The sequence below is a fragment of the Brachypodium distachyon genome, chromosome 2 (assembly GCF_000005505.3).
Source record: "Brachypodium distachyon strain Bd21 chromosome 2, Brachypodium_distachyon_v3.0, whole genome shotgun sequence".
In the NCBI taxonomy this organism is placed as follows: domain Eukaryota; kingdom Viridiplantae; phylum Streptophyta; class Magnoliopsida; order Poales; family Poaceae; genus Brachypodium; species Brachypodium distachyon.
In genome coordinates, this window is record NC_016132.3 from 21,321,338 (window position 1) to 21,339,924 (window position 18,587).

Here is an 18,587-nt window from a genome sequence, read left to right on the forward strand (position 1 = left end):
GGGGAGGAGATCGGCGTCGCGGTGGTACCTGTCTTACCAGCCGTTGTGGGGTTGCGGCAACTCTACGGGCGAGAAGATGAACTCCTGGGGGTCTTCCACTCGGACCCAGCACCAGTCGCCTCGCCACTCCTTCTCAATCTTCTTCCCCGACCGGACGATGAACTCGGACTTCATCTGGTCGCGGGCACGGAATACCACCCCCGACGACATCGCTTTCGCGTTGTCAATCCGGGGGTAGAAATAGTGGCGGAAGAGCGCCACCGACGGCATCACCCCCATGAACGCTTCGCAGAGGAATTGGAAGCTGGCGAGAAGAAACATCGATGTGGGGTGGAGCTACGCCACCTGCAGCTGGTACGACTCCATCAGTGCGTGGAGGAACAGCGAGAACGGCGGCACCAGCCCGGTGAGAAGGAAGCGCGCGAACACCCGAAAGTCATTGTCCTGGCTCGGCGCCCGCCTGGAAGATCAGGGTCTCCCCGTGCTCATTGAACTTGGAGGCGACGGCATGCCGGATCTTGTTCAGCGCCTCGCCGTTATAGCCAGGCCGGTAGAAGGCGAGCGTGGCCCGCATCTCCCGCTTCTTCTGGTCTTTAGCGGCGGCTGCCTTGGTTGCCGCCTCAATCTTGCTGGCCGCCGCTCTCTTCGAGACCTGCACCTCTTTTCCCTTCCTGGTGGTGGGGGACGCCATGGGGAGCAGGGGTGGAAGCTAGCAAGAACACTTGGGTGCAAGATGCGAAGGAGGATGAAGGCGAAGGCTGTGGGGAATAGAGTGCTTTCCCCTTTTGGCAGCGGCAAAATCTTTATAACACCTGGGCGTTTGGTAATGGCCGGTTCCGTACCCTACGGGTGCGCGGGGATAACTCCTAATCATAAGGAGTAATGCGCGGAGTGGCCTTAACTTAACTTCCCTGTTTAAGGGGGAAGTTAGGGCGGAGATCACGCGCCCACTACCCCGTCTGTAACGGCGTGGTACTAGGGGCAATGAAGGGACGCAGGCCCGAGGCGAATCGGGGCCCACGCGTCGGTTGTGGGCGTAGCCCGGCAACCGACCTAGGGAAGGCTCATCCGGGAACAGGTGATGCCGGCCCACGCCCGGGGGCTACTATCGCACCAGTGGCACTCGGGGTACCACCGTTGCGCGATGCGTGGGCCCCGGCTCCGAGTTCCCGAGAGGATTCCGTCCCGGGCAGCAGCCGCGAGCAGCCCGGCAAGCTACCAGCCCGGAAGGGCTAGCGGGGCTTCGGGGAATATTCCCGCCTGGACACCTCCCGGGAAGCCGCTTCCCGGGAGGGGGGTTCCCAGGTGCGTTTGGCCTGGGCGCTTCCCGGGGAGGGGCTTGCCGGGAGGAGGAGTTCCCGGGCGCAGGCTCCCCCCGCGAAGGAGGGGGCCCAGCGGGCCGAGCAACAGCGCCACGTGGGCGCGTGCCGGGCGTCGAGTGCGCAGTCCCGGCAGGGCCAGGAGTGAAGCGCACGGCGCATTAAATGAGCCGACAGGAGGGGCGTTACCCGTCCAATTCAGGTGAACAGTGGCTGTCCAATCCTACCTTTAGGGTTTTAGACCCCTAGCAGCGGAGGTGGCGTCCATGCACGCCACCAGCTCACCGAGGGGGAGTTGTATGTCTCCCCGCTCGCCACTTGTAATGCATGCGCCGCGGCACCTGTGGTATCCCCTTCAGTATAAAAGGAGGACCCCCTCCGACGGTCAAAGGGTTCCACATCTTTCTACAGTTCGTCGATCACATGGCTGGACGGTACACAGTTCCACGAACACTAGGTTCGACGGGCTGACACTTAGCCATTAGCAGTGCCCTAAGCCAGGGAGAGAGCACTTAGCCAAAAAAGTGAGCGCCCGGGGACCCTCCCCCCGGCAACGTGTAAACACTTGATCTATAGTCAATACCAGTTCAGACAGGCAGGACGTAGGGTTTTACACCTCCGGGTGGCCCGAACCTTGGTAAAAATGTGTGTGCACGTGTTCTTAGCTTGCATGCATCTAGGGTACATTTCTTTGCAGGTTACGTAGGCCATCGGCCACGCCGTCGATCGCCAGAGCAATCCCCGACGCCCCTGCCGTACCTAAAAAGGGGGCGTGACCGCACGCCCCCGGTGTCGGAGCCCCGTGCGACGACAGAGCTCCTTGGGCGATCGCGGCGAGCGCCAGTGGAGGTAATCCCGGGTTGGAGGGGTCGTAGGCTGGGACTCCTTGGTTTTCTGGCGCGGATCCTCCCGACGCCACATGGTTTCCTCTTGTAGGTTCCGAGGGCAGGGCTACCATCGGTTGTAGGGAAGGTGGCGCAAAGCCCATCGTGCGAGGCATGCCAAGTTCCCTATCCCCTGCGGGGACGGCAACCGTAGGCAGCTCGCCGATCCTTGCCATTACGTTGGTGAGTGTCGAGGGACCGCCTACGACGGTTTCGAGCACCTCGGTTCCTTCCGGGACGGCCGGTAGCGGAGGGGCGACTGCGACTTCCGTCGGGGCGGCCATGCTTGCGGCGGCGTCCGGATTGGTGATGTTTCCTTCTTCCTCGGGAGCCCTCGAGGCACTTGCTTTCTTTGTTTGTAACCGTGTAGACTTCACGGCAAGTAGGGTACCCGATGAAGTAGGCTTCATCGGGGCCATTAAATCTTCAATTGCGGCGAGGGTTCCCCACGGTCGGCGCCACTGTTGTTGTTGTTCTCGACAACAATTAGGGTAAGGGGTGCCAATGCTCGATGGCTCAAGCACGGGAATAAAGGTAGGGCGTGTACGCCGGCCTTATAGCGAAGGTCGCCGTACACTTGGACAAGTTGACACGTCGATATTTTTTGAATAGGTTCGGTCGACCCTGCGGATGTGACTTAATCCTATGTTAGGAAAGGCTTCGAGAGGGTTGTTAGCCTAGGGCTTGGGCCGAGCGGATCTTCCCAAGACACCTTTCGGCGAGAGGTTCGTCGGGGCCGCCTCGTACTTGAACCGAACACGTCTTTCCAAGTATCGAGGTAAGGTACCCTCGGAACTCTAACCCAACCCCTTCCCCTTCGAGCCCGAGCCAACCAAGGCTATCTCGGAGCCTCAAAACTAGAGTCCCTAGAAGGTTTCCTCGAGGCCGATCGACTTCGAGTCGAGAGCGGCGCACGAGAGCGAACCTTAGAGGAAGCATTCTAACCCTCTCCCCTTGAGTTTATTCAAGTGAGAGTGAATGGTACATGCCCCCATGGGGGATATTTATAGCCTAGGGTCCATGACAAAAGACCATGGCTACCCTTGAGGGAGAGAGAAAAGTGGGGGCGAAACGGTAAAATTAGCTCTTTTGGTCCATAGCTTTTGTGTGCACCATGAGGGAAAAGAGGAGCTTGGTCCATGGTCCACCATGGGCTAAGGGCCCACTCCTCACACCTTTCTTGCCCCCCACTCTAGCTCATTTGACCCTTTGACCGTGACATGAGAGGCTTTGAATCTTTGACCTGTTTTCCTTAACCATGTAGGATTGACCGCGTCACGTGGTCATCTTGACTCATGCTTGGGAAGTGTTGACTTGGTCGTTGCCACGTAGAATTTACGGCCCGGCCCATTTAAGGATTTTATTTTACTATAACACATTTAATATGCAGCAAGTTTCATACAAAAAATAATAAATCTAACTAAGAAGATGAAATCAGCCTATCTGGCTCTATGCAAGATTTTCTGTTTTTAATTTTTGAGTTCCAAATCCCTACGCGACTGGTCTGGACCTCTAATCGGTAGAAATCCAGAGATGATTACTAAAGCATGGAAGAAATATTTGATCGGTGGAAAAAAAAATGCAGAAGTTGGAAATAAAGGTTTTGGAGTGATTGGACCAATTGGATCCCCGCTCCACTTGAATTTGTGGGTTGGCTGGGTATAGAAGCATTCAAAAATGATGTTAATTGGACCAGATGCTCACCAATTCGATGAACAGCGGTAGATAGAAGAGAAGAGAATATCCTTCCTTCCTGGTGTGGCTTGGCCTTCTCTTCCGGGTGTGTGTACTGCTCCTCATTGACTGCTCTTCCTGGTGATTAATCTTCTTCACTGCTTCGCTATGGAGTCTTCGGTTAGGAGAGTGGACAAGGGAGAGGAATGGTTTGTGCGTTGGTGTGAAATGGTGAGAACGGTGGTTGCTTTGGCCTAGGAGACAGTTCCATAAAGAATATTAAGGGGAATTAAGAGTAGAGGCCTAATTCAATAGGCCCTCCCTTCCCAAACTCAGAAGTGCAGGATGGTTTTTTTCACGTTTTTCTTCTTCCTCTTGCTCTCCAGGCGCCTACTTTTTCTTTCCTCCTGCCTCTTTTCTCTCTCAAAAGGTATCCGCTGCCTCAAAAACTATTTCGATGATCCCTCTAGTGACATTGTTCGGAATTGTGTCTTCTACGATGCTGTGAAATTTCAATGTGATCCAACGGTGAAATCTCCGGCCAATACCAAAATACCGAGTGTTGTTCGGATTTCTTGTGGCCGTGCGTGATAGCACAATGTTCACATGTTTTCTGCTGATCCGAACAATGTTTTTAACGATCCGTTCGGTGGGGCTGTGCGAAATTTTGTCTACTACCACAATATCAAATTTCATTGAGATCCAACGGTGGAATCTTCGAAAAACTTTCAAAACACCGAGTGTTGTTTGTATTTCTCGCGACCGTGCGGGACAGCACGAACATCCGATTTGTTCACGTGTTTTCCAATGCCTTAAGAAAGGTTTCGCCGATCCATTCCATGGAATTGTGCGGAATTTTGTTTGCTACTACACTTTGAAATTTCATCGTGATCCAACGGCGGAATCTTCGAAAAACTTCAAAACACTGAGTGTTGTTTGGATTTCTCGCGCCCGTGCGGGACAACACAAACATCCAACTTGTTCGTTTGTTTCCCTCTGGCTCAAGAATTTTTTCACCAATCCCTTAGGTGGGATTGTGTGAAATTGTGTCTACTACTATCTCATGTCATTTTGTGACTATCCAGCGGTGCAATCTTCGACATGCAAAATCGAGAAAACACCGAGTGTTATTCAGAGCTAGGCGGAAAGGAGAGAAGAAAATATTGTTTAATGCATTTTTTATGAAGGGGTACGAAGTGATCTGAACCGTCATTGTGTTTTTCGTAAGACGAGGGGGGTGTATTGAATCAGAAGTCTTAAGAGTATTGTTTTAAGGGAAATGGCTGGGATAAAAAGGGAGTTACAATACTCACTGGTTGGGTTTTTGAAATGTCGCACCCCAGGTACACCGGGTACCGGGGGACGCTGCTGCGTGGGCCATCCAGGTTGGACCCGGGGGAGGAATGGCCCCGTGAAAGACCGGCAGCAAGGGGAGCCTTCATTGGCCTCTGTCCGTTGCAGGAGACACAACACAGGACTCTGAGCTTTGCTCCAAAGGGGGATTCCCCCGAGAACCAAGTCGCGACCCTCGCCCCCGCGTAGCCAAGGTATGCGCCGCGGGGGTTCTTAATGCAGGATGGTAGCGACAGGTGGTGCACCCCTTCCGCCCGTGCCCAGTGGTTGTGCGGTGCATTGAATACTCCTGCACACAGGAGGCGGGACGCGGCAGGGAATCCTCCCTGTTCATCGACAAGACGAGACCAGTGCCGACCGGTCAAGGCTGACTGGACGGCGTGCCCAGTACCATTGGTGCAGGAGTAGAGGTGACGCGTGGAGGAGGAACTTCGGCGGCCACACCACCTCGCTACTTTCGTACGACATGTGCATGGGTGGCGTGTCACCCATGCAGCCCTGACTTGTGGAACCCCCTTGTAGTATAAAAGGAGGACCAAGGAGGCTTTGTAGAAGGGAGAGACTCAGGTAGGCTGGAGGATATAGCTCCAACAGTATGAAGAGGAAGGGTAGAACTCAGTAGTTAGGAGCCCCCCGGGAGTAGGAAGAGAGCCCCGGGGACAGGGTAGCCACTTCATCTAAGAGAGAATCCAGATAAGCAGGACGTAGGGTATTACGCTTCGGCAACCCGAACCTGGGTAAATCGTGTGTGCATCCTTGTGTTGTGTGTTATTGATCTCTACCGCCGACGCGGCTCCCTCGCCCTCCGCAAGCAAAGGGGGTGTGTTGAGCCCACGGTGTCGGAGTTTAGGCACCGACATGTAGTGCGCCTGCTAACGTTGACTCCATCGTCGTCCTTTGAATCGGCTTCTACTTCCTTGGCGCACCAGTGCGCTACGAAGGAGGAGGCACGCGTGGCGCTGGTTGCGGCGGTGCAGGCGTCCGCCCACCCGGTGGAATCCGCCACTTAGAAGGAGACCCGTAAGCGTGGGAGGCGAGGACCATGCTGGAGCCCGGGCAGGTCAAGGGCGAGGCCGTGGAGCCATGGGTCTGCTTGCTCGGGACCGTGAAGAGCCCCCTGCCAACAAAGGGCGCAGGAGTGGCGATGAAGGCGAGCCCGGCTCTCAAGAGTGGCAGCGAAGGTGAGACACCTGACCTCCATGCTCGAGTCTTGAGAACAGATCTAGCAATCTACTGCACGACGTTTCTAAGAGGCGTTGCTGCACCTTTGATGCTTTGACGAACTGTACCAGGTATCCGCAAGGAGGAGCAGGCATGTACGACTACACTACATCGAAGCGCTACCCTGACTCTTGTTCCGGAACGTGAGACACATGACCTCCACGCTCAAGTCTTGAGAACAGATCTGCTTGGACAAATTGTACCAGGTATCCGCGAGGAGCAGGCATGTACGACTACACTACATCGAAGCGCTACCCCGACTCTTGTTCCGATACTAGCCAGCACGTCTAGTGGTTAACTCGTGATCTATATTAGCATCATGATCTTGGTGGTTGCACGGTAGAATTTTTTTATCATCCAAAAGGTCTCTATTCGTTTGAAGTTTCTATTGCTTGTTTACCAATTTTCATCAAAATTTTGGGCTTGATTGCAGCTAATGTCAGGCTGTTTCCTTTTTCCTTCGTTCTATTTTTTCAAGAATTTGAACGTATGGGAAAAGGGTCTGTTTGGTTGCAGGAGCCCAAGGCAGGCACCTAGCCCAGGGGCCCGGGCTGCATGCCTTGGGCACGTTGATAATGTAGATTGCGGATGTCAGTCAAATCACTATATATTACATCTCAAATTAAACGTGGATCCTTGCAAAGACCGTCTTCCTTGCACTCCTTTTTCACGAATTGAGAAAGAAGTTCCATCATTTCTCGCATCTCTGTTGATCGTTGGAGCAAAATATCGTTGGAGACAAATGTCTGAACCTTTCCGGCTATTTCTATCCAGCTACAACCGGGTACCTTTTTGCCGCACATGTTCCGCATCAGACTTCTAACCTTCGCAAGCTCACTCCAAGCTCCTGTAGCAGCATAAGCATTAGATATAAGCAGGTAATTTACTGGTTCGTTTGGCTCCAGATGGAGTAACCTATCGGCAGCCCACTTTGCCAACTCAATGTTGCCTCGCGTCTTGCAGGCCCCAAGGAAAGCTCCAATAACATCAATGTTTGTTTGGCAGGAGATGTTAATTAAAACGTCGTAGGCATCCTGAACCATGCCAGCTCTCCCCAGAAGATCAACTAAACAGACAAAATGCTGCGGACATGGATCAATTTTGTAGTCCATCATCATAAGAAAATACTTTAAGCCATCTTCAATGAGCCCAGCATGGCTGCACGCAGAAAGAACTCCAAGAAATGCAATGCCATCAAGCCGCACGCCTTGTTGGATCATTCTCTCAAACACATGGATTGCACTCTTGGCACGCCCAAGGTAGGCAAAGGAAGAAACCATGGATGACCATGAAACTATGTCGGGGTTATGGAGGGTAGCAAATGTCTGGGTTGCTTGTTGAAGAAAGCCATTCTTACCATAGGCCATGACGAGAGCATTTGCTACTTGCAAAAATCCTTGTAAGCCCCTTTTAAGGGCATAAGCGTGAATCTGGGTAGCCTCATAGGCAGCCGCCATGTTGGCACAGGAACTAAGCAAGCTGGCAAGCGTGAGCTCATCGGGCTGGCAGCAGCACCCATCATCATTCCTGAGCATGGACACAAAAATCTGCAGTGCTTCACTGCCTCCAGCATGGTGGCCATAGCAGACAATGATGGCATTCCAAGAGACGGTGCTCCTGAGCAGCATGGCATCAAACACCTGGCGAGCGTCCGTGACTCGGCCGGATTTTGCATACATGTCGAGGAGCGCAGTGGCGACGACAAGGTCCAAGTGGAGGCCTAGCCTGAGAACAAGGCCATGTGCCAGGAGCCCCAGGTGTTGGCTGCAGGCAGACGAAGGAGCGCGGGCACTGAGCAAGGCACTAAAGGTGAAGCCGTCGCCGGAGAGGCCGGAGGTCCTCTGCATGGAGGTGAAGAGGGCCCATGAGTGGTGGAGGAGGCCCTGGGAGGAGTAGCAGGAGAGCATGACGTTCCAGAGCACGATGTCCCTGCGCGGGGTTTCGTCGAACACCCTGCGAGCGTGTTTGACGAGGGCAGACTTGGCGTAGGCGTCGGTTAGCGCGGTAGCGAGGCGGGCGTCCGAGGCGTGGCCGGACTTGATGAGGAGCGGATGGATGCGCGCGCAGGCGTGGAGGGCAGTAGCGCCGGCGGTGACGCGGAGGAGGAGGCGCAAGAGAAGGCCGCGCGGCCACATCAGGTATGTTCTGCTCACGAATCCTTCCCACTCTCATTATTTGGATTGGAGCAACTTTGATCCGTGTGATCAATTGGGGACACCAGTACGGCGCCGGAGTTGGATTGCATCTGGTGGTAACAGCGAGGTAGCTGCTGGCCGGAGCGGGTGGAGGTGGTGGCGTGCGGGCGCTTCACGCTTTTGCTTGGCTGGCGGCGGGCAGCGGCTGGCCACGCCCGCGGCCCGCCCACGAAGCGGCGAATTTGGGGATTGGGAGAAATGCATCCACCACCCTGGTCTTGTGCACAATTGCACCGGATTCCTTACTTGGTACTCCAGAAACCGGCGACTCCATCACGAAGTCACCATCAGCCGGTCCAGCCCAGTCTTGGACCGAGCGAGCCAACCCACCATGGCGACGACGCGGCCGGCGCGGAGCGACCCACGCTTGCCGCCGGAGGAGGCGGCGCGAGTGGAGGCCCAGGTGCGCGGGTACTTCGACAGCGTTGCCCCGAGACGCCCGGCCAAGCCGCCGCGCAGCGACCCGTCGGACGGCGGCGCGGGAGGTGCGGTGGTGGAATCCCCGGCCGGCGGAGACGAAATTCCGGAGCTCCGCAAGCTCCCCGACCTCGAGGCGAAGCCCCAGGTTGACGCCTTCTTTGCTGTTCTTGGAGTTCCGAATTTCTGCTGTTTGATTGTTGAACCGATCGATGTAAGCGTGCTGCTTTGTCGTTTGTAGAAGTTGGTGTTGGATGGAGGGGATGCGAATGGGGAAGAGTACATGGAGACACAGTATTATGATGGGATCAACTGCATCGACAAGCAGCATCACACGGTAAGCTTAATTAGATGTTTCTGTGATTGTGTGATCAGTACTTCGTAGATGTGGCATATGATTTATTGTACTCCCTCCGTCCCAAAATAAGTGACGTGGATTTGTATAAGTGGTTGATTTTGAGACATAATCCCCTGGCAACTGACTCCATCTTGTTCATTTGTGTCTCGCCACCATAGGCTCCCATGCCTATTCTGCTTTAGATGTGGTTTATGGCTTAGTTCAAGCTAATATTTAGTGCTTCAGTACCCTTCTTCTTTGTAGAACCATTTAGTCAGTAACTTCTCACTGTTAGCATGAACTTTTAATCTTAATGGCATGTAATTGTGGATGCCTTTCAAATTATTCGGTGAACTCCACTTCCATTCTTGCCTTTAACGCTACAGCAGCTCCTTCGGCAAAGCATCAAACTCCAACAGAATTGGCCGGTCAACATAGTGAACATTGATGAAAGCCCTGGAGTAACCTGGATAAGTGGATAGTATAAGCTCAATACCAGAAGAGGTATAAAGTAGAAAAATCATTCAATTTAAGGATTACAAGTATGTTCTGGACCAACAAATCAGTCACACTGGGTGTATTTTGTTGGTGTCAGTTCCTAATGCAACTCCTGCACGCTGGCCACCAGAGCTGCTATAAGTTCCCTTGATAATCCATCCATTAAAAGTGATAGCATTCGGAAAAAAAATAGTGCATTTGAATGTCAAGTGTTTGTTTTATAACATTGAATTTAGGTTAATTATAACATCTGAATGCATCCAGTGTCATAAATTTTCTGTCCCTTTGTGTCTTTTAATTTGAGATCGGTGATTCAATTTGACTTCCAGAAGGCCAAGAACTATCTTGTACTATCAATCTTGTGAGCAAAAGGTTTACTCCCTCCGTCCTAGTATACCAGGCATTTTATTTGAACTCTACAGTCCCTGCATACCAGGCGTAGTACAGAACTTGTCCTCCTCCTCCCCAAGTTACCCTCTGTTTTTACTAAACAATCCAACGAGCAAATTGATGAAGTTTGGCTCTCTATCGTATGTGGATAGGTTGTGTATGGCTCAAAAAAGGTTTCCTCCTACTGTAACAATGAGTAACCCCTCTAAATAGTACGGCATACCTATGAATCAAATTCAAAGAAGATTGCATAAAATTTAATTTTGCCGACTCTTTTCCTCTTTTTGTATTATGGGGTCTCCATCCACTTTATAATCATCTCCAAAGGACTAAAACCTGAATATACATTTGTAGGTTTCATTAGTCCCCTAATTATGTTGTCAACTTCACCAAAACCTACAAGTTTAGATATGGGGTCTCCATCCACTTTATAATCATCTCCAAAGGACTAAAACCTGAATATACATTTGTAGGTTTCATTAGTCCCCTAATTATGTTGTCAACTTCACCAAAACCTACAAGTTTAGATATGGGGCCACCAGCTGCAAGTGTGATAGCAATACATCGGCAGCATTGCACTACCACTAAGATACTCTAAAACAGTACGGGGCCAAACAGCTAGTTTTGATTTTGCCCTTCTTCTTGCAAAGTGTCATAATGTTGTGTGTAAGAATACTACGAAACCTGGTCAGAAACTACTTGTTGCATGCAATGTTACAGGAAGCGCAATGTCAATATTCCTCAAAAAAAGGAAACACTAGGGCCAAGTCCCTACATTGGATGGTAGTGGTCGGAACTTGTAAAAATTGATAGCAATGATTTTGAAGCCTGGACTAGTTGGTAGTACCTAAATTCCACCTCTCAACTATCGGCGTGGCCAACTGTAGGAACAAGGTATTTTACTATTTTGGAAGACCAAGTTTGACTTAGATGTCATTGAGCTGTTAGTGATTTGAATTATTCTTAAAACTCTTATATGAAATGTTACATTAGACATTTTTTAGCAGTATAAGCCCACACCCCGGGGAGCTTAGATCTACCAGTTCATTGCATAGTCTGACCGTCGTATGGAAAACTTTCAAGATGTTTAGGCTAGCAAAGGAGTATCTGGTACTTGTTAGGAACTCAGAAGTTCTCGTAGCGAGACAGAGATTGCATGTCATTTGGTATCATTCAGATTGAAACAACAATACTTGTTTGCTTTATCCAAATGGCATTTCAGTGGACATCAGAAATTCTGATTGTGTCACAATGTGCTTGCCGTAACATTTCTCTTTGCAGACTGGCACGGGCTTTATCAAAGTCGGAAGATTGTACACCAATGGTAGCTCCTTCAAAGTGACGACTGTTGCTTACTCATCCAACATCCTTTCTTGCAGAAGCAACCCTGCCACAAATGATTGGATACCATCTTCTGAGACGGTACGATATCAAAAACACATGTGAATCTATAGCCAACACCAAGTTTCACATTGCCAGGTCCTAATTCATCGTGTTCCATTTCCAGGTTATTCCAGTTTGGAACAAGCCCAGCAGGAGTGACTCCTGACCAGGCTCCTTAAGCCGAGTGAGCTTTCAGTCGATTTGGGATAATAAAGTGCAGATGATGCAACCACTTCTCTATACTGGGAGAAGGCAGACGGAGGTAGATAAGAATGTGAGCAACCGTGAAGGATGTTGCTACTGTTGTCCAATTGAGTTGAGACCATGTAACCTAAATGGACGAATGAGTGTAAGGAGTCCACTGATATCCAGTGCTGTTGCTTAGTGATCCACTATCTTTGTGTACTCTTACAACCAGAAGGACAGGTCTGACTTCTTATAAGAGAAGACAGACAGAGAAAAGGTTTCTCGCTGATAAGCTGATTCAATTAGGCAATATCGGGTGCAAGATTATGTCAGACTACAGTGCTTCTGAGCGCCTCCCCGCCTATTCTCCAGGGCTCACCACAGGCACGCTGCGGCTGCAGCCTGAGACCGCCCACATGGTAATTTTCATTGAACAGCTCTTCCACAGGCACGATGCAAGGCACTGTGGCCGTGCTCGATTTTATGCGCATGAATCGGAAAATCTTGATTTTATTCATTTCTTTGGCTCCACTCAGCGGAGGCGAAGAGATTTTACAAGCTGTAGTTGTACATATGACATTATACACGAAAAAGAATCTTGTCAGATCAGTCAAAAATCAGGTCTCCCGTCGCGTAGGTGTTGTAGAAGACAGTGGCGCTGAAGTAAAGCACCGCCGTAAGGGTGAGGAAGGCCTGGAAGGATCCCAGCCACTGGACAAAGTAACCTGCTCCTACGGTGCTAACTATGGCAGCCACTGTCCCGATGCCGTTCGTCATCCCTGTTCAAGCAGCACAAGAGATGTCAGACAAAAAGGGCTGAAGAACGCATTGCAGAAATGTGGGTGTTGTGATCTACTGATGCTGTCATGTTTGCAAACATACCGTGCAAAGATCCAGCGTATTTAGGAGCAATATCCTGATGGAAAAAAAAACATGAAAACAGATTTTGATCAGATTGAAGTACTGTTCTAATGGAGCTAGTGATCCAGAAGAACAAATGGTACTTTGAGTAGAGATGGTAGAGTGATAAGATCAATATGAGGGAACATGAACAATCACCTGTACATTACAGAAGTACCCGGCTTGACTGCAGGAACTCAGACCCAAGGCGGCGGTCATGATAACTGCTGCAACCAATGGTGTTTGGGCAAATCTTAAGCACAGCAGTGACACGCCTGGCCCGATAAAACCAATTGACTGCAACAGGTAAAGAGAAGTTAATACTGTAGTGAGTCTTCTGTTTCAACTCGTGCAAGTTGTCAGTAAACTCTATAATGTGTACAAAACTGATTTCAGGTGATGCTGTTACCTGCATAATTTTCCGAACTCGCACAATGGAGAAACCTGATTTGATCATAAAATCTGCAGAGGCACCTGCAACATATCCTGATAGAGCCATGACCGCCCAAGGTATGGCGCTGAACCATGCTGCTTGTTTTAAATTGACATTATAAACCTGTTGGGATAATGGTCAGAAACTACTGCTTATAGCAGAGTTGTGAGCAGACCAATTAGAATGGTTTGGGCAACATACCGTTTTGAAGTACACTGGCATCCATGATAGTAGGACAAAATATCCCTGCATGGTGTTTTGATTTGCAAATGTTAACATCCAGACACAGTATCACCAGATTCTAATTCTGATGGTCGGTTATTCTTACCCAGTTGTTTATCACATTAGCAACAATGATGGCCCACATTTCCATCTTTGACAACACTTCTCTCAAGGATGGGAATTTGCTGCCTTTGACTTTTGATCCACTTCTTCCGGCTAGAATTAGTTGCAGCTCAGATTTGCTTATAGTACGGCTATCGATAGGATCACTTTCTACATTCAACAGCCATACAGCAAGCCACAAGTAACCAAGTGAAGCGAAGAAGGCAAATGTTCCAGTGAGGCCTATATGTGACATGATGATCGGTGTTGCTAGGAAGCTTAGCACGTTTCCAAGATGGAATCCTCCCATGGAAATGCCAACAGCAGTGGCACGTTCATGTGTTGGGAACCACCTGTTTCATGTTCAAAAAGAAATTGAGCTCGAACTGCAGTTGTGTTTGATTGCATCAATATATGATGTTTCTTTTTATCGACGGGCAGAACTGGTTGGCGATATGGACAACAAAGGGTGTAGGCTGAAATGTCCGAAATTGTAACTATGAGATAAAGAACACGTATCCACAGCTAAAGGATTTCTTCTAGAACCCTAGGTGTTATTTATAGCGAATACAACTGTATGATTGATCTCAAGGCAGTTATAAATAATATTATGCTGTGGAGCTTAATGTTTCTGACTACTACTTTTTAGGTATCAGAGGTTAATGTTACTTGCAGCAAGCTACTTAGATGTCACTACTGAGTAAATGTAATGGGTGAAAGGAGCTACTTACTTAGGTAAGAAAGTGCTCATTGTCGGAAATGCGACGCCTTCAGCAAGGCCAAAGAGTACACGCACAGCAAGCAACATCGCAGCCGATTTAGAGGCAGCCCATGGAGTGAGGAAAGTGGCCAACGACCAGAGTACAGCAGCGCCTGCCATCACCTTCTTCCCCCCGTATCGGTCTGCCAAAGCTCCTCCAACCATGGATGAGAAAACATATCCCCATAGAAATGATGACTGCAGCAGTTGTGGTAAGATTTAATATCAAGTCGGTCAATTTGGACACCATCAATCATGGACGACAACAAGGGAATAAGTTGAGGTTGTTTTGGCCTAGATACTCATGCATATCTATAGTTTGATGCTAGTAGGTAAAAGCTGTCTTCTGATCAAAGTACTTGTGCTTATTGGTTGCTACAATGACTTCATTGTTGGAATCTCCGACTAGTTGAGATTATGCACACCACACCATCAGACACATGCTGAATGACGTCTAGTGCTGCAATCGTTAAGCCTTGTGGGGTAGCTACTGATGCAACCTATCTTTGTTGTCCCAGTCACTAGGTAAAACTGAACTCAATTAAATTGGCTATTTCAGTAGTCCAACTGCCGCAGCCGTAACTAGCAGGAAAGTGTGGTTTTAAACACCTGGAGTCACTGACCTATCCCCATGTATCATTTCTTACGCAGAATTGACCATTGACATATTACCTTTCTGGAGACAACTACTCCAGCACACACTGTATAAAGACGTTCGCGTCGTGACTCATGAGTTCATGAACGACAGCTATGCAAATAGTACTTATTAATTTCCAATAGCAGTGTTATAAAATGTACTATTGCTTCAGTCGTTCATGCATCTCGTCACTCTGAAGTTGATGCACCGTTGACTTTGTTGAGCAATAAACTCAACTAGAGGTTGGAAACTTTAATTGTGTTGTGAGCAAGTTCTTGCTTAATGTCTGAGCAAAAGTACCTTTAACTTCACTTTCTGTTAAAGCTCAGCAAGAACGGGACAGAGAAGGAGACGCGATCGTGTGGATGCATACCTGGACGATCCCGACGAAGGAGCTCGACCAGCCATGCTGCGCGGCGAGCGGCACGACGGCGACGGACATGACGACCCGGTCGGCGTTGCAGAGCAGCATCACGGCCGCCACCAGCGCCACCACCTTGGCCCGCTCCGGCAGCGCCGACGCCGGCGCCGGCACGCTGCCCGCCACGGCGGAGGCGCCGCCGAGCCGGACCCCCTCCATGCTGGCGCTGCACATGGCGACGACCTGCCGCTGCCGCCCGCCGCCCCTTCTCCTCGCCCTCCCGCCATCGCCGACCAAACCAGAAGAAGAAGCAGCAGCAGCAGCAACACCGTCGCCCCTCCCGCTGATGCTGGCACAACCGACGCCTCTGCAATCATCAGCCGCGGCTGAGTCCAAGGAAGAAGAAGAGGAGGAGGATATCCGCAGGCTTCTCGGCTCCAAGCTGCCCGCCCCGACCCTCGTGGATCTGTACTTGACCGGGCTCACGGCCGGCTTCAGAGACACGCATGCTCTCATCGACGCCATGTGACCCAGTGATCCGCGCGAAGGAGGTGAAAGCCTGAAAAGCTCAGAGATGCGCAGAGATCAGAGGACGCGTCTTATTACCGCACATGGTAATGGGAAACAGCAGGCAGCATGATTGATCGACGGTTGGTGGTATAAATCGGGACTCGGGAAGGACGAAAGGTGCCGTGGTAGTAGGTTTGGGGGCATCTGATCCCAGAAGAATCAAACCGGGGGTTGTTAGCGGCGTGCATTGGGAAACGGTCAAGGTGCTGCTGGTGCTGGGAGTCGCCGTTGCCCGGTGGGCACCTACCAAGCCCAGCCGCGCCGAGTCGCCACCTACCCGGCCGATCAACCCAAAGCGGCAAACGAGGAGGCCTGAGACGATGAGTCCATGACTTGAGATCGAGACGGGCTTATGGAAGTCGGGGAGCTCGATGGCTGACCGTTCCATGAGATGAGAATGGAAGACGTGGACTGCGCCAGTATCTCTCTGGTGGTGTCCATGACCAGCACTGCGGCAGGGCCAGCTGCTGTTTTGGGACGGAGTTGTTTGCGGCACCAACCAAATGTGCAAATTTTGTCAGAGCTTAGTTGCTCACGAGATTGACAAGAAAAAGTAGAGTACTGTATTTGAAGTTGGAAAACAGCGAGCACACGTGCAAAAGAAATTGGTCACAGTCTAAATAAAGACCGAAACTTTGGATGCGAGGATGCACAAACCAAACACATGAGTCCATCCACGGATCTATACTGTTGTGGTACTATCGGTGGCAAATCACAAGAAAAAGGTGTCAGTTTTGGAGATGTCAAATGGCTTACCTGGAATGGAAGCCTGGAAGGTAGAGGTGCTTTACCGCTTTTGAGATATTATGCATTGTAAGATTATATAAGGGTAAATTAGCAGTCACATCCATGAAAATCACTAGAAGCACGAAATGTGTACACATGCAGCGAATTCTTTTTTCCACAGTTTTGATCTCATTTAGTGAGATTTGCATTTTTTAACTTCATTTAGCAAAACTTGTGCAACTAATGATCCCATTTAAGAGACTACGAGGGGAAGGCAAGGCACGGGTTCTTGCTGGATGGTTCCCAAGGACTGCGTGGCGTGCAACGCCCGCGGTGGCGAGTGCCGCTACGAGGCTGGCGCCAAGGCGTTCGGGTGCCATTGCCCCGACAACGGCTGCATGCACCTTGTGGCCTGCGGTGAGTTTCACACTTCGCTCCAGACAAACGAGACAATGAAGTCGTGCACAGGACCTCAACAATCACTTCACGCCCGCCGCCAAGCCTCTCGAAGAATGACCGCAACATCAGAACCGCCCCGTACAAGCCCACCATAGTGCCAAGAGAGAAGATCAGCAAGTGGGGTACCACCAGGCCGGAACTGAGGAAGGAGATTGTCCAAGATGCATCAACAATGGGGTGCATCGCGCTCAGAGGCCCGTCGTCCTAGGCATGGAACCGACATCATCATCACCGACGGCAACATGCTCGCAGAAGGGGCCCAAGGCCACCAAGACAACGCTCTCAAAAGAGGAGAACGACACCGCAACGCCGCCATTGTTGGGTCCGTCACCAGACCAAGGGTTTCCCCCGATGGCAAAGGTGGAGGTAGCCGCAATCAAGCCACAACGACGCCTTCAAGAAGGTAATGACGGCCGCGACTGTCATCGGCGTCAGCATCGGCAACAGCCATGCAGAGATTTCTCCCCGGCCGAAGACCACAAACTCCGATCCCATCCATGAGCTGCCAAGGGGATCCTGCCGGCGAGTCCACTTCCGAAGGGAAGGAAATCCGCAAAGGCCCCAACCCCGATTCTGGCCCGCACCAGCCGGATCCGAACCACCACGACAACTCCCCCGCAGACCACGTCGACAGCACCCCACCGCCGCAGCCGCCCGCAAGGGGCAAGCTACAGTCCTTGACGCGCCTCCACCACGACCAAAGGGCCCGCCAGATCCGCCTCGTCGCTGGCCTCCAGGACGCCGCACCCTCAGTGGACGCCGCACGCCCACGCCCCATCGGAGCCCCGCGCCGCCCGTCTACTTGCAGCAACGTCACCATCACCACGCGCCACCTGCCCGCCGCACTTCCGCCACCATGCGTCGCTCGTGCAGAGAGGAAGACCGCCCCGCCGCCACCTTCCCTGGGCGGTGCGCGGGCTTCGCCGGCACCCCCTCCGGCAGCGGTAACGTGGGGGAGACGGCAGTGGGGTTGGGGGCTGGCGGCGCTAGGGTTTCTCACGAGTTGCTAGAGGAGGACGACGCGGTGGGGGGGGGGGGCTAGTTGTTTATCAAATTTCACCTCAGTAAATAGTATGACAAAAATCTGGAATTGGCTATAGAGGAATAACATACAAATCATCATGCATCCATCACTTTGACCAACAAAGTCACGGGCAGCATGAGAAAGAAACGCACTGAACAAATACGCGTCCGATTTGGCTTGTCACATCAACCTAAAAGTGGGGCCCACCTGTCAAGACGGAGTGGATTTGGGGGAAGAACTTAAATGGGGTCATTAGTGGCAAAAGTTTGCTAAATGGAGTCAAAAAATAAAAACCACTAAATAGGATCAAAATTGTCAAAAAAGTAGAACTTGGGGTCAAAAAAGGACGTGTTATGGTTAATGCATGCATCAATGAGGTGTTATGAGCCATAAAATGGACGTGTGCCATGTACTGAAGTTGACATGACGATTTTTCTCGATCTATGCCTTGGTTGGAAGGTTGTCCGTTCCCACAGAAAAGACGACGTCCGTATTTCTTCTTCCTTAATTCTTTTCCGAGAAAAGGAATCTTCGAT

The 18,587-nt window shown here is 51.0% G+C and overlaps 3 protein-coding genes and 1 long non-coding RNA gene across 7 annotated transcripts; 2 read left to right on the plus strand and 2 right to left on the minus strand.

Moving 5' to 3' along the window:
- Positions 1 to 7,285: 7,285 nt before the first annotated feature.
- Positions 7,286 to 8,586, minus strand: LOC100842537 (pentatricopeptide repeat-containing protein At2g46050, mitochondrial). The gene is made up of 2 exons (XM_024458784.1): positions 7,367 to 8,586; positions 7,286 to 7,298 (listed from the first exon to the last, which is right to left on the minus strand). The coding sequence occupies exons 1-2, from the start codon at positions 8,584 to 8,586 to the stop codon at positions 7,286 to 7,288; spliced, it is 1,233 nt and encodes a 410-aa protein (XP_024314552.1).
- A 286-nt stretch (positions 8,587 to 8,872) lies between these two features.
- Positions 8,873 to 12,189, plus strand: LOC100824988. Its single transcript, XM_003568288.4, has 4 exons — positions 8,873 to 9,211; positions 9,305 to 9,400; positions 11,570 to 11,710; positions 11,796 to 12,189. Exons 1-4 carry the CDS (start codon positions 8,978 to 8,980, stop codon positions 11,835 to 11,837), a joined length of 513 nt encoding a protein of 170 aa, XP_003568336.1. The 5' UTR covers positions 8,873 to 8,977; the 3' UTR covers positions 11,838 to 12,189.
- Positions 12,190 to 12,347: 158 nt separating this feature from the next.
- LOC100825295 (probable anion transporter 2, chloroplastic) lies at positions 12,348 to 16,812 on the minus strand. Its single transcript, XM_003568289.4, has 8 exons — positions 15,285 to 16,812; positions 14,246 to 14,472; positions 13,519 to 13,867; positions 13,392 to 13,436; positions 13,167 to 13,313; positions 12,917 to 13,054; positions 12,740 to 12,773; positions 12,348 to 12,636 (listed from the first exon to the last, which is right to left on the minus strand). Exons 1-8 carry the CDS (start codon positions 15,795 to 15,797, stop codon positions 12,464 to 12,466), a joined length of 1,626 nt encoding a protein of 541 aa, XP_003568337.1. The 5' UTR covers positions 15,798 to 16,812; the 3' UTR covers positions 12,348 to 12,463.
- On the plus strand, positions 12,593 to 15,373 carry LOC112270800. Of its 4 annotated transcripts, none has more exons than XR_002963170.1 (5): positions 12,921 to 13,063; positions 13,154 to 13,267; positions 14,164 to 14,799; positions 14,926 to 15,153; positions 15,236 to 15,359. It is a non-coding gene; the product is annotated as an uncharacterized LOC112270800 (long non-coding RNA). The 4 variants fall into 4 exon arrangements; XR_002963171.1 differs by having other exon boundaries at positions 15,241 to 15,359; XR_002963169.1 differs by lacking the exon at positions 14,926 to 15,153 and having other exon boundaries at positions 14,164 to 14,486; positions 15,236 to 15,373.
- Positions 16,813 to 18,587: the final 1,775 nt, after the last annotated feature.

Bases quoted from the DNA above. Each gene is read 5' to 3' on its own strand.
- LOC100842537 (XM_024458784.1), bottom strand. From the start codon at position 8,586: ATGTGGCCGCGCGGCCTTCTCTTGCGCCTCCTCCTCCGCGTCACCGCC.
- LOC100824988 (XM_003568288.4), top strand. From the start codon at position 8,978: ATGGCGACGACGCGGCCGGCGCGGAGCGACCCACGCTTGCCGCCGGAG. The intron at 9,212-9,304 runs GTTGACGCCTTC...TGTCGTTTGTAG, and splicing joins ACCTCGAGGCGAAGCCCCAG to AAGTTGGTGTTGGATGGAGG. The intron at 9,401-11,569 runs GTAAGCTTAATT...TTCTCTTTGCAG, and splicing joins TCGACAAGCAGCATCACACG to ACTGGCACGGGCTTTATCAA.
- LOC100825295 (XM_003568289.4), bottom strand. From the start codon at position 15,797: ATGGCGTCGATGAGAGCATGCGTGTCTCTGAAGCCGGCCGTGAGCCCG. The intron at 14,473-15,284 runs GTATGCATCCAC...CAACTGCTGCAG, and splicing joins CCTTCGTCGGGATCGTCCAG to TCATCATTTCTATGGGGATA. The intron at 12,774-12,916 runs GTGATTGTTCAT...TTTTTCCATCAG, and splicing joins GGTACTTCTGTAATGTACAG to GATATTGCTCCTAAATACGC.